The sequence below is a fragment of the Lissotriton vulgaris genome, chromosome 4_1, assembly GCF_964263255.1.
Source record: "Lissotriton vulgaris chromosome 4_1, aLisVul1.2, whole genome shotgun sequence".
NCBI classification, from domain to species: domain Eukaryota; kingdom Metazoa; phylum Chordata; class Amphibia; order Caudata; family Salamandridae; genus Lissotriton; species Lissotriton vulgaris.
In genome coordinates this window covers 1,071,843,482-1,071,856,952 of record NC_141691.1, presented here as the reverse complement: position 1 = coordinate 1,071,856,952, position 13,471 = coordinate 1,071,843,482, and the positions used below count along the sequence as shown (strand labels likewise).

General features: G+C 46.0%; 1 protein-coding gene across 1 annotated transcript in view; it reads left to right on the top strand.

The window, feature by feature from the left end:
• DNAH5 (dynein axonemal heavy chain 5) overlaps positions 1-13,471 on the top strand; it is a 5,605,957-nt gene that overhangs the window by 5,005,840 nt on the left and 586,646 nt on the right. Inside the window, exons 56-58 of the mRNA XM_086967405.1 lie at positions 9,362-9,593; positions 9,699-9,868; positions 12,078-12,172. Coding sequence (XP_086823531.1) covers positions 9,362-9,593; positions 9,699-9,868; positions 12,078-12,172 — 497 coding nt within the window. The remainder of the gene's footprint in view (positions 1-9,361; positions 9,594-9,698; positions 9,869-12,077; positions 12,173-13,471) is intronic.

Genomic DNA, 13,471 nt, shown 5'->3' with positions numbered 1-13,471 from the left:
GATGTCATCAGTGATGTCATCAGTGATGTCACTGACCATGTCATGAATGATGTAATATGTGACATCATCAGCAGTGGATTGCGGGTGCGCGATATATAGTTAGCGCTTCTAACTATATATGGAATTTCAATGGTTTTATGCGAGTAAAATAAGGTTTTGTAAATGCTAATTCCTAACTATATATGGCCTATAACCTATGGTTTTTTCATTGAATTTTCAAGGTTTTGTAAATGCAAATTCCTAACTATATATCCACTATAACCTATGGTTTTTTCTGTGAATTTCATTGGTTTTTTAATAGCAAATATGAAAAGCTTTAAAATGTCAAGTACGTGATAGATAAAAACATTTTCGTATTTATGCACGCTGATGTGCTTTGAACGCTGCACCCCCCCCCCTCCCCTCTTTTGCCTTAGTAGTACTCTCTCTTTGCAGATACTGAAGGGTAGTTAACGCAGGCCTTTACCCCCGTTGTAATCCGTCGTGCCTCCTTGTCTCTCCATTTGATTGATTGTTGTCCAAGCATTTACTGTTTTAGAATTGGTTCTCTTTGGATCATTCTCTATTTACAAACAAGCACAAAGTCGCAATACTCTGTTTAGTCTTTGCAGATAGTGAAAAATCGTGTAAAAAAATAAAAGTAATCGAGCAAAATCAGTAGGCCACTAATTGGATCTCTTTTTGACCTCGCTAAAATAGAAATATTAGGAACAACCCTTCTTGAGAAATACGAAAATAGTGAGATGAACTGAGCTCCGCACCATGAGGGCTGCAAGACAGCTCGGCTCCATCACCCATCCCGCACAAAATAACGACAAACCCTATGCAAATATTAAAAATATAGACAACACACCAGCAAAGAAACAGGGTAAAACATTTTATTAAAAAACTATTTACATAACGTTGGTTTATAAGATGATGTCAGTAGTGGACCGATGTGTGAATAGATCGAAAACAGCACAAGGCTCCAAAATCCGGATAGCAAGATCCTGGATGTTGGGTGCCATAGTTTAGAGTTCTGAATTTCAGCCTTTTTCAATGCCTGTGCTTTGTTGAATCAAAATGGCGGCTTGACACAATGCTATGCAGACCAAAACTGGTTTTCAGTTTGTACATTTTTCTAGATTTTTCAATCCAAGTTTGGTTGACTTTGTAGAACGATGGCTTCAGATTTTCAACATACGGTGTGGTGGCGCTGACTGGGAGGGGGCGCTTCGCTCCTGCCCCCTCCCCAAGTAAGATTTTCATACGTGAAAGTACGTTAATGGTTTTGGTCCCTGAGATGCTTCGATGTCACTACCATTCTCAAATAGCATAAGTTCTGGATGTTGGGTGCCATAGTTAAGAGTTCTGAGCAGTGCTTGTAACACTGTCTGAAGCTTATTTCCACCTACTGCAGCTTCACTATTCTCAAAGTAAGTGAGTGTCGTTTGTGGACCTGACTGCATTAGAAAACAATGTGATATGTTACCTTCCTAAACAGCTTGACGGAGGCCCCTGAGGGGCGGTGTGATGGCCATGGACTCGGAGAAGACGCTTGGCTCCGACACCCTCCCCAAGTCTTATAGCACTGGTGTAGCCTGAGATCGCCCCCGACATAGGCGGCCGGCTCCCGGGGTCCGGCGGAACTTTTTGCCTTTTGATGACTCTTCAATTCTGGACCTTGTCCCACAATCCGTTTGACCTGAAGACAAGCTGTAGTGGGGCGCCCCTTTATCGTTTTAGTTGCCATTCCGCCCGCTTTTGCTACACTGTGCCTCTTCCGCCATTCAGCTGTTTACCGCCCGCTCTTGCGACTACAGCGTCTCGCTCACCATGTAGTTGAGATGCGCCCGCTCTTGCGGTGCAGCGATAGGCGGCTGCCACAGGACTCTCAAAATGGCGGCCGGCTCTTCGGTTTTGGGCCTGGTCCACTAAAATGGCCCTGGGACACCTTGGAACTCGGACGCTTGTCTGCTAGGGCTTGGGTCCCATTCTCGAAAAGCGTCCCCTCAGCCGTGAAGATTCTACAAAAGTCTTGGGGGCCTCCGACTCCCGCAGGCTTCTGGTGGGGAGCGGCTGCCATGATTGCTCGTGGAATGGCCACGACGGAGCTACGAGATGGTAGTGGTCTCATGCTGACGCCAGCTTCAGTCTGAAACATCCAGAAACACTGTAGACTACCAATTCGATCAGTTCCGGTAGCGCCCCAACATGACCCGGAAGAGAAGAACTTGCCCTCCCCTCTTTGACTGATGGTTCTTGTTGCCTGTCCCCTCTGTTGTCATTTAACAGAACTTTTTGGACTGCTGAAAGGGGTTGTGTTCTGAACGCTGGTTGGTGGAGACATTTAGACTATATTCTTGACCTACGTTGTCGCGTAATGCGTTTTATGACACGCCGCGTTAGCGCACCCGGAAGTGATCCGAGGCGCGGCGCGCAGCGCGTAACGTAAGCATAACAGGTCATGTGACTTGTTAATAAAACTTTTCATTGGTTCATTTTACTTTTGTTAATTTAATGATGAAAAGCTTGGTCATATGACCTAAAAATTACGCTTTTTATTATTTTCGAACAATATTTTTTTTTCAAACATATGTTATAATATTCCAGGCTAATGTACTTTCCCGGAAAATTTACAACTGTCTTGCAAGTAAAATATATTCCTTTTTCGAGAAAAAGGGCGTTTCTTCCTTCCATGACGGAGCCGTTGAGTAAAAGAGATTCGGCCTGCTGTCTTAGTCGCCGATACGCCTGATTATCAGATTCTTATCGATCACTTTATGTTGCAGACATGAAAAACACAACTGCCCTTGACCATTTATCTTTACTGCGTTCCTACATATTATACCTTTTATCCGTCATGTAATTGGACTGCTTTATTTCACTTGCCTTTTACTGATTCGAAAACAGTCACTAAAAGTAAAAACTTTACAAATGAAAATACTACTACCGTGTTTTGTTTTAAAAACCTTTATTGTGAAAATGTCAGTATACAAATACGGGCCTATAACCACGTGGGCCGGCCACGGAGCAAACTGAAATCGTATATGATGAGGAGACATTTACACTGTAGAAGAACGTAACGAGCGGGCCATTAGGTGACAAGAACAAAGGTGTCTAACAGTTGCGGAATCGGTGGACGTACATTTTGTAATTAAAATACGACAGGGCCACTTACAATAACATTTTCTAGATATACATTTGCGGGCAAAGAGTTACGAGTCCCATTTATACCGGCGCCATTTTGGGCGAGGCCGGGCAGGTCCAAGATATAGTCAAAATGTCTCCACCAACCATCGGCCAGACCAGAACCCCTTTCGGCCCTTTATGCTACAAGATGGTGTCTTCCATTCAGAAAATATTGGTGGCAGCATTTTGAAAGGAAACAGAAACAGCCGTTCTCCTAGTGAGTTTCACATTGTTACATTTAGGAAGAATGTTGAAGAGTAGTATGTGGAAAATCTGAAGCCATTTTTCTACAAACTCTCAATCAGACTTGGATGGAAAAAAAAAACCTGAAGAATGTACAAACTGAAAACCAATTTTTGTCTGTATAGCACCAACAGTAACGCTTGAGTCAGCTTTGTGTCAAGCCGCCATTTTCATTCAATCAATAGCGTCCCCCTGCACACATTCAGGGACCTGGTCGTGTCTTCAGATGAAACGCATTGTAGGAAAAGAAGCAGAAAGGAAAAGGAAAAAAGTTCCGCCGGACCTAGTGAAGCTGCAGCAGGTGCAAATAAGCTTCAGACAGTCTTACAAGCACTGCTCAGAACTCTCAACTGAGGCACTCAACATCCAGGACTTGCCATTCGGATCTTGGCGCCTTGTATTTTTGTTTTGTTTTTGATGGAGGGGAAACAACAAAAAACAGGCATTGAAAAAGGCTCAACAGTGCAGGGCGCCTTGTGCTGGTTCCGACCTATTCACACATCGGTCCACTACTGACATCACCTCATAAACCAACGGGGCACCCCACGCCGACTTTCGGCGCAGCATTGTAGGATGGCCACACCAGTGCGGCAATTTGCTGGACACCACCTCGGTGCCATCCAGATCTCGGCGCGTTCATTCAATCAATAGCGTCCCCCTGCACACATTCAGGGACCTGGTCGTGTCTTCAGATGAAACGCATTGTAGGAAAAGAAGCAGAAAGGAAAAGGCAAAAAGTTCCGCCGGACCTAGTGAAGCTGCAGCAGGTGCAAATAAGCTTCAGACAGTCCTACAAGCACTGCTCAGAAATCTCAACTGAGGCACTCAACATCCAGGACTTGCCATTCGGATCTTGGCGCCTTGTGCTGGTTCCGACCTATTCACACATCAGTCCACTACTGACATCACCTCATAAGCCAACGGGGCACCCCACGCCGACTTTCGGCGCAGCATTGTAGGATGGCCACACCAGTGCAGCCACTTGCTGGACACCACCTCGGTGCCATCCGGATCTCAGCGCGTTCGAGTCACTGTGCCGGAAGAGTGACCGGAACTCAGCTGAACACGCCGTCTTTCGGCGCAGCATTGTAGGATGGCCACACCAGTACGGCAATTTGCTGGACACCACCTCGGCGCCATCCGGATCTCGGCGCGTTCGAGTCACTGTACCGCAACAGTGACCGCAATTCAGCTGGACACGCCGTCTTTCGGCGCAGCATTGTAGGATGGCCACACCAGTGCGGCAATTTGCTGGACACCACCTCGGTGCCATCCGGATCTCGGCGCGTTCGAGTCACTGTACCGCAACAGTGACCGCAATTCAGCTGGACACGCCGTCTTTCGGCGCAGCATTGTAGGATGGCCACACCAGTGCGGCAATTTGCTGGACACCACCTCGGTACCATCCGGATCTCGGCCCGTTGTGCTGCCTTCGGCCTATTCGCACATCGGTCCGCTACTGACGCCGCCTCACGTGCCAACGGATTTTCTACGCTTTTTGTAGCCCTATGTCGCATAACAGGTCATGTGACTTGTTTATAAAACTTTTCATTGGTTCATTTTACTTTTGGTTTCCTAAAGATGGAAGGCTTGGTCATATGACCTAAAAATAACACTTTTCATTGGTTTAGAACATTTTTTTTCCCCAAACGATGAAAGCCCCACCTTGTTTCTGGATCATTCAGACTGAAGCTGGCGTCAGCATGAGAGCACCACCATCTCGTGGCTCCGTCGTGGTCATTCCGCGAGCAATCATGGCAGCCGCTCCCCACCGGAAGCCTGCGGGAGTCGGGGGCCCCCAAGACTTTTATACAATCTTCACGGCTGAGCGGACGCTTTTCGAGAATGGAGCCCAAGCCCTAGCAGGCAAGCGTCCGAGTTCCAAAGTGTCCCAGGGCCATTTCAGTGGACCAGGCCTAAAACCGAGGAGCTGTCCGCCATTTTAAGAGCCATGTGGCAGCCGCCTATCGCTGCACTGCAAGAGTGGGAGCAACTCAACAACATGGTGAGCGAGACGCTGTGGCCGCAAGAGCGAGCGCAACTCAGCTAGATGGCCGCCACCTGGGGAGGCCCGTTCACGCCGGCTCCCCCACGCCCCCCCCCGAGCCGCCGCACGCCAATTTTCGGAGCAGCATTGTAGGATACCAAAACCAGTGCGGCAGTTTACTGGACATCACCTGGGTGCCTGTCGTACATGTTGTGTCAGCCATGTGACACTGGACACAGACCGCTACTGACGAGGCCTCCCCCCGCACCACCCGGGACGCCCCACGCTGTTTTTCTGTGCTGCATTGTAGGATCCCTAAACCAGTGCGGCACCCAGGCGACATCACCTGGGTGCCGTCCAGAACTCTGCACGTTGTGCTGCCTTGGGACTATTCGCACAACAGACCGCTACTGATGAGGCCTCCCCCCGCCCCACCCGGGACGCCCCACGCCAATTTTCGGAGCAGCATTGTAGGATCCCTAAACCAGTGCGGCACCCAGGCGACATCACCTGGGTGCCGTCCAGAACTCTGCACGTTGTGCTGCCTTGGGACTATTCGCACAAAAGACCGCTTCTAACCATTGTTGCTTTTTGTGTTGAGAAATGTTTAAATGTTTTTAGTTTTTGTTCCGTTTGTTAAAGTTAGTAGTTAATAAAGTTTTATAACCTTACTTTTTTGGAGTGTTATCTATTTTTTTAAAAACGGGTGAATGGGGCCTTGAATCGGGTTATTGTCATGTGTGGGCTTTGGAAGTGTGCTGCTGCAGGATCGGACATTTCAAACTCAAATGCACGTTCTTTTTCTTACCTTTCCGAAGCATGGAGCGCAATAGCAGGCAGAGAAAGGGTGATGCACGTGTTGAACACTACCTGACCTGGCAAGTTGCTGGCAGTGCCCCCCCGCCCGCTCCTGAAAGAGGGCACACACACACCGCCGCCCCGAGTACTTCACAAATCTTTAAAAGACCATGCGCTTGTTCATGAGGCTTAAATGGTTTATCACCTCTTCTAGAACCCCTGCATCGACCCTCTGACGTTTCATGGAAAAATTACCATGTAACACAATACCAAGCCCTGTCAGCTGAAACCCCCAAGGAATCGTGGGGCATATTATCAAGGGGGTTTATCTCCGCTTTTTTGGCTTTAAAAACCATGAAAGCGGAGATAAAATTATTTCCCTATTATCAAGCTGTCGCTAACACCAGTTAGTGACAGCTAAAAGGAGATAGCGACCATCTTGGGCCCCGCTTTGCATGTCAGTGATACTTATCACTAATGACATGCAAAGTGGCGTGCCAAGATGTTAGCGACTGGAAACAGTCCCTAACATCGCTACCTTCTATTACCAACTTTTGGAGATATTCGCGCTAAGCGCGAATATCTCCAAAATCTAACACCTGCCCTGAGCAGTTCTTAGCCATGTTATCCAATGGGAGGTGGATAACATGGCTAAGAGCATTAGGTCGATAATACATGAATATCGCTGACTTTTCTGCGATAATAGCAAGGTTTATCTGCGATAAAAATCGCCGATGTGCGGCGATAATTTTTGTCTCTAAACAAGTTAGAGACAAAAATTATCGCTAGTTGTTCGTAATATGCCCCCGGGTTTTTGCTTGCAGAAATCGGGAGGCGGGAGACTAGCACTGAAATCAGTACTCACACGCCTGAATCAGGAGGATTGGCATGTCTGAATTCTCTACAGCTGGGGCCATAAACTACATCCGCAGGGTTAGGTGATAGCCTGGAACCAGCCTGGCATCTAAAATGGCTGCCGTGCACGACAAAATTGTGGCATTCGAAAAAAGGCAAGATGGCGCAGCCGCTGGAAGAGATGTATCAACATATATCAGCCTCCTCAGCCACCCTCAGGAAACATAGGGGATTAGGATATGTCTCCCGCACCCCCTTATACCTAGTACTTTAATTAACGAAGCACAAAATGGCGAATTCCCGTTTCGCTACCAGTTTGCGGCCCAGTTCGCGGCCCGTGAAGCGCTTCTACCGTGAAAAATCATTTTTTTTTTATTTTCCCCACGGGACCCTTTAATAACCCCAACAACATTCCTAGGGGGTCAAGAGGGGGATACCTTGCCCCCTTTCATTAAATTCCCCCTTAGTTTTTCACCTTTTCTTCTCTCTCGATCCTACCGAGAGACAAGATGGCGGCCGCTCCGGACTGTCACGCAGCAAAAAAAAAAAAAAAGCTCACGCACAGCCGCTGGAAGAGATGTATCAACATATATCAGCCTCCTCACCCACCCTCAGGAAACATAGGGGATTAGGATACGTCTCCCGCACCCACTTATAACTAGTAATTTAATTTACGAAGCACAAAATGGCGAATTCCCGTTTCGCTACCAGTTCGCGGCCGCGCTTCTACCGTGAAAAATCATTTTTTTTTATTTTCCCCACGGGACCCTTTAATAACCCCAACAACATTCCTAGGGGGTCAAGAGGGGGATACCTTGCCCCCTTTCATTAAATTCCCCCTTCGTTTTCCACCTCTTCTTCTCTCTCGATCCTACCGAGAGACAAGATGGCGTCCGCTCCGGACTGTTTAGAATGTTGACAGACACCGGAGAGCCAATCAGCTTTCTGCGCGCAAAGTTCCGATAAGCGAAAAGTAAGCGGACCGGATCGCTGCCCAGAGCGCTGTTACAGATATATATCTTGGTTTGAACGTTAATTTCTCAAAAACTACTGGAGCACATATATTGAGACCTAGCAAAGGCACATCGGGCTAACAGTCCCTACAATTTTGCCAAGTTTCGTGCAAATCCATTCAGCCGTTCGAGCTAAAAGTGAGTCCAACCGCCCTATGGAAAAATGAATGGGAAAAACGCGTTTTGGGACCCCCCTTTTTTCTCAGCCCCCCCTTGACGAAACCCCACCAAATTTTCAGGGGCTGCTCAGAAACAAAATGTGCCATTTTCCTGAAAATTTCAGCCGATTCCGTCCACAAACGCCAAAGTTATTAGACATAGAATTTTCAAAAGTCCCATAGGGAAAAAATTCTAACTATATATACCTACTGGCGATAGCCAGTAGGTAATATATATATATATATATATATATATATATATATATATATATATATATATCTTTCACCAAAATAAAGAATAATGTCTGCACACATCCATTGCTTTATGCTTGGGTTTTATTCAAGAGACTCAAGGAGCCCCATTCACGGTGAATGGGGCTCTTTGAGTCTCTTGAATAAAACCCAAGCATTAGCAATGGATGTGTGCAGACATTATTCTTTATTTTGGTGAAAGATTATCTGCGGGGACACGTTCATCCCTGCTGTCTGGCACCGACCGTAATGGTGTGCACCTTCTGTGGAACGAATTGGTGATTAAATATATATATATATATATATATATATATATATATATATATGTGTGTGTAATATAATATATATATATATATATATAATTATACATACATACATTTTGGGGTCATACTCTAGGGCTCAGCGAAGGCTTGTCCGCATTCCTGCAGGCTCTTGCATGTACATACTTTTTGGTTAATATCACCTGCTCTCAGGCACTGCTCTGGTACACAAAATACTGGGATCTGTCAATAAGGCATACATACTCTTGCCTGAAAATCTCAATTGCTAACCTTGATAGGACTGCTGGAAAATGTTTTGATCTTCTCTGTAACAATACTTTTAAGTCTCTATGAACCACAAAACAGGAAAAAATCTGGTCTGCTTGCTCTTCTAATGAATACATAAATATAATTAACATAATTATTTCATATTATATGAAACATTTTGCATTGAGGAATGTGAATGACTGAAAACTTTATTGGCTTACCATTATGCTGGCCGTTATTTGTGCTACATGTTTAAGGAAAGTGTTTGTGCTGAGCGTGTTCTGATTCTTCGCATACATGTTAACGCTCATTTGAATTCCTTAAATGAATAAACATTTGTCTTGTGTTTCTTGATAGTGTCTGAGCATTTTCTGTCAGCTTATGATGTTGACTGCACTCAGGAAACCAAGAAGGAAATTGTGCAGTGTATGGGCTCTTTCCAAGATGGCGTGGCTGAAAAATGTGTGGACTACTTCCAAAGATATCGGCGTGCCACACACGTAACACCCAAATCCTACCTCTCCTTCATTCAAGGATATAAAACTATATACAGGGAAAAACATGCTGAGGTGCTCACTCTGGCTAACAGGTACTAGCAAGCATGAAGTCATCAGTTTTTAATAGAAAAGCATGGGATTATATGTTGATGTTCCAAAATTGTTTTACCTATCTTGCTTTTTTTGTCATTTTAAAGCACTTTCAAGTTATCTAGTTACATTTTTGCAGGAAGCCTTAGTCTTGGTAACAGGTACTTTCCTGTCCTGTGCTTCTCTACATCTCCTTTACTTTGCAAGAGCAAAGATATCTACTTCGATAAGGCTGATAACAGTTTACAAGCAAAGCGCCAGATTCACAAAGATAGATGTAAATGTAAATAAAAAAGAGTACAAATATGTTTATTATAGTTGTAGATATCTAACTTTAGCAAGAAAGCAACATAAGGTATGTTTGGTAAGCTATAATTTTCGTCTTTTTATAGCTGCAAGCCTGCTATTCTGTGCTCATGTCAGAGAGGGTTTCCAATGTGATATATTTTCCAAATTTTTATTTTGGGGGAGGCAGACAGGGAAGTGAACTTGGAAAGGGAAGGGCAGGCACGGAGGTACGGTGAGGGGGTCACCCTGGAAGAACTCTGCGGAGTTGCTATGCAGACCCCACACTTCTACCTATGTCAGGGAGCTAATAGATAGTGATTTGTGGCTGGTCACTTCCCGCTCAGACTTGCCTGAAGTCATGTCCACTGTTCATGCTCAACTTTACTCTGCCGGATCGAAGAGGGACCCGGAGACATAACAGAGGTATTATGCCTCCATCCAGCTATTGTGGCTGGACCCAGGACATCGAGAATACCTTGATGCTCCCATCACACCAGATGAGATGCCAGCCTTAGCCAGGTCTCATGGCTGAGACGGGTTAAGGCCGGCATTCTATAAAGAGTACACTCCGATATTTATCCCGCACCTCATAGAGAGATACGATTCGCTGACCTTTAGACTGCTCCCCACATCTCTCAGAGAGGCAGTTATAAGTTAAAGTGACCATACTAAAACCAGACACACCTGCTTAGCTCTGTGATTCTTACCGCCCCTTGTCAAAAAGATTTTTTTTTAATAAGATATACACGAAAATATTGGTGAATTGCCTGTTGCCCCTTATGCAGCTGGTCGTAAGACCGAACCACTCAGGCTTTATCCCTGGACGTGCCACATCACACAATCCTGGCACCATTTTTACTGTGATGCTCCACATATACCCTTCAATATCAGCAGTAGGCGCTCTGCTAGATGCCACAAAGGCATTTGATTCTCTTGAGTGGACATTTCTGTTTACATTGCTCCGACGCCTGGGGATTAGCCCCAACTTTATTCAGAAAATACAGCTTTTATATTCCCTCCCCATGGCTCGTGTCAGGCTGAAGAGAACGTTTTGGAACCAATAGGAATCACGCGGGCACTAGGCAGGGATGGCCTATGTTCCCACTCCTATTTGCCATTGTTATGGAGCCATTTGTGGCTAGACTGCCTCAGCACCATGCTGAGCGCGACATTGGTTGCACTACATGTGGCCTAGTCGTGTCCATCTATGCTGATGATATTACGCTTTACATATATGAGCTGCTGATAAATCTGGAGCCAATGACCCTGGAAGTGGTCCGCTATGGGGGGCATTGGGAAATTCAGATAAATTGGAACAAATCAATCCTATTTCCACTAATGGAGCTAATGACGCCATATAAGACTGAATTCCCGCTAAAAGTGGGCAGAGGAGCCGCCCAGATACCTTGGCATATGGTTGAGTAGAGACCCGGAGGAGCTTTGGAAGGTGAACTTTGGACGCACAATGGATTGAGTAGAGACCCATATTAAGGTGTGGATCAAACTGCCACTATTGCTTGTTGGCCATATTGCCATTGCAATGATGGTAATACTCCAGAAATTTCTATATCTCTATGCTAATGTCCTGCTTCCACTGTTGGCACAATTCTTTAAGCATTTACGTTCCATCATGATTAAACTTGTATGGGCAGGTCAACAACCGAGGGTGGCCTACAAACTCCTAACATTGCCACCTGGGTTTGGAGGGTTGGGAGCGCCAGACATGCAGCTGTATGCTCTATGTGCCCAGGCCCAGTCCTTCCTCTTTTGGCTCCACCCCACCCCTTCCCAACCACACAGAGCGGCAGATCTTGACCACACGTTTCCATAGTCGCTTTCTACTGCACTGTTCCAACCATACAAGACACCCAAGGCCGAGATCAACACTAGAATGTGTGCTTTGGGTATGGGACGGCCTCCGCAAATGGGCTGGACTCACAACACTATATGTGCCTTCGGTACTACTAGCAGATAATCCTGTGTTTCCCCCTTTACAGGATAGAGGCACCGCCGGAGGCGCTGGAGCCCTGGCCATCAAAGTTTTTGCGGATTTGTATCCAGACGGACAGTTACTCCTCTCTTTTGCCAGCACTAATACACACATACGCTCACCGTTGGATACACTATTGTATTATCAATTCAGAGCTACCTGCCGCACAACGCATGACACATTTCCTGCTCCTCCCTTGTCTCTGCAGCACTTGAATATATCCACATAACTACATTGCTGCGCAAAATCATCACTCAGCTTCATTCACTTTCTCTGGCAGATTCCCTGGTGGACACTCCGAGGGTTTGGCAGATCTGGGAAAGAGAACTGGGCTCCTACATATCAGACGTGCAATAGGTCAATTGCTGCAGCCAATATATGTGACTGTCCCCAAACTACAGGCTGTAACTAATACACTTTAACTACTTACAACAGAACATATCACACTCCATTTCAACTCCACAGAAGGGGACTGGTAACAGACTTGCAATGTTTATACTGTTGCAAGCCAGAGGCAGCATTCTTACAGTTGTCCTGGACATGCCCGGGCGTGGCGAGATTTTGGGCTGAGATCTGTAGCATAGTGAGTGCCATTGTAGAGGCCCCATTCCCACCTGATCCCATGGTGTGTTTAATTAGGTATGTCAAAGATGCTCTGGACAGATACAGACGCCTCATTGCAATGCTACTCCTGCAGGCTAAATGTAGAGTGGCGATATAGTGGGGGAGGAAGCAGATTCTTGCGAACCGGGCCTGGCTGACTGACATACGTCTCCTACTGCCAGGAGCAATTTGCAGCGTACTGGGACCTCATGCCACTTACAACCTGCCCCAAAGACATTTGGGAGCCCTTTGTCACTTACCTTCGACTCAGCGACACTGACAGGACTGACACTGCGACTCCGACTCCTCTTAGTGTACACACAACTTAACCGTGACAGCCCCCCAGCCACCTGCTGGGTCGGGGTACTTTGCAGGATGGTAGCTATTATACTAGATTCACATTAAAGATTTATGTGCTTTGTGAGAGCTGTATTTATTGTACTCTGCACTTTGATCAAATGTGTATTGAAACACTGTGTTGTGGATCTGTGTATGACTCTGTTGGGGGGTTCTTTTCATGATTTGTACCTCTTGTTAAAATGAATAAACAACGATATATATATATATATATATATATATATATATATATATATATATATATATATAAAACACCATGCTCTCTTCCTCTGAAAAGAACGAGCCACACACGGGTGCTTAAGGAAAGTCCCTTTAATGTGGATCCAAGCGTCGGCATGACGCGTTTCGTCAATGTGACTTTTTCAAATGCCGCTTGCCGCTTTGCAATTAGGGTATTCACAAGTGTCCACTTTAAGTACATGGATGCCGTGTTACGATTGGCCACGGTGTCACAAGCAGGTAGAGGGAGGTGTGTCCAGAGACCCGCTCCTTCGAGTCAAGCAGATAGTTAGCGCTTGTGCTCCCCCAGTGGGCTGTGTCTGCTTCTTCTCCACTTCACCTTACACCTAATGTGGGCAAAAGCGACTCTCCTGCACTCTCACCCCGCCGCAACAGACCCAGCTTCAACTCGTAGGCATCACC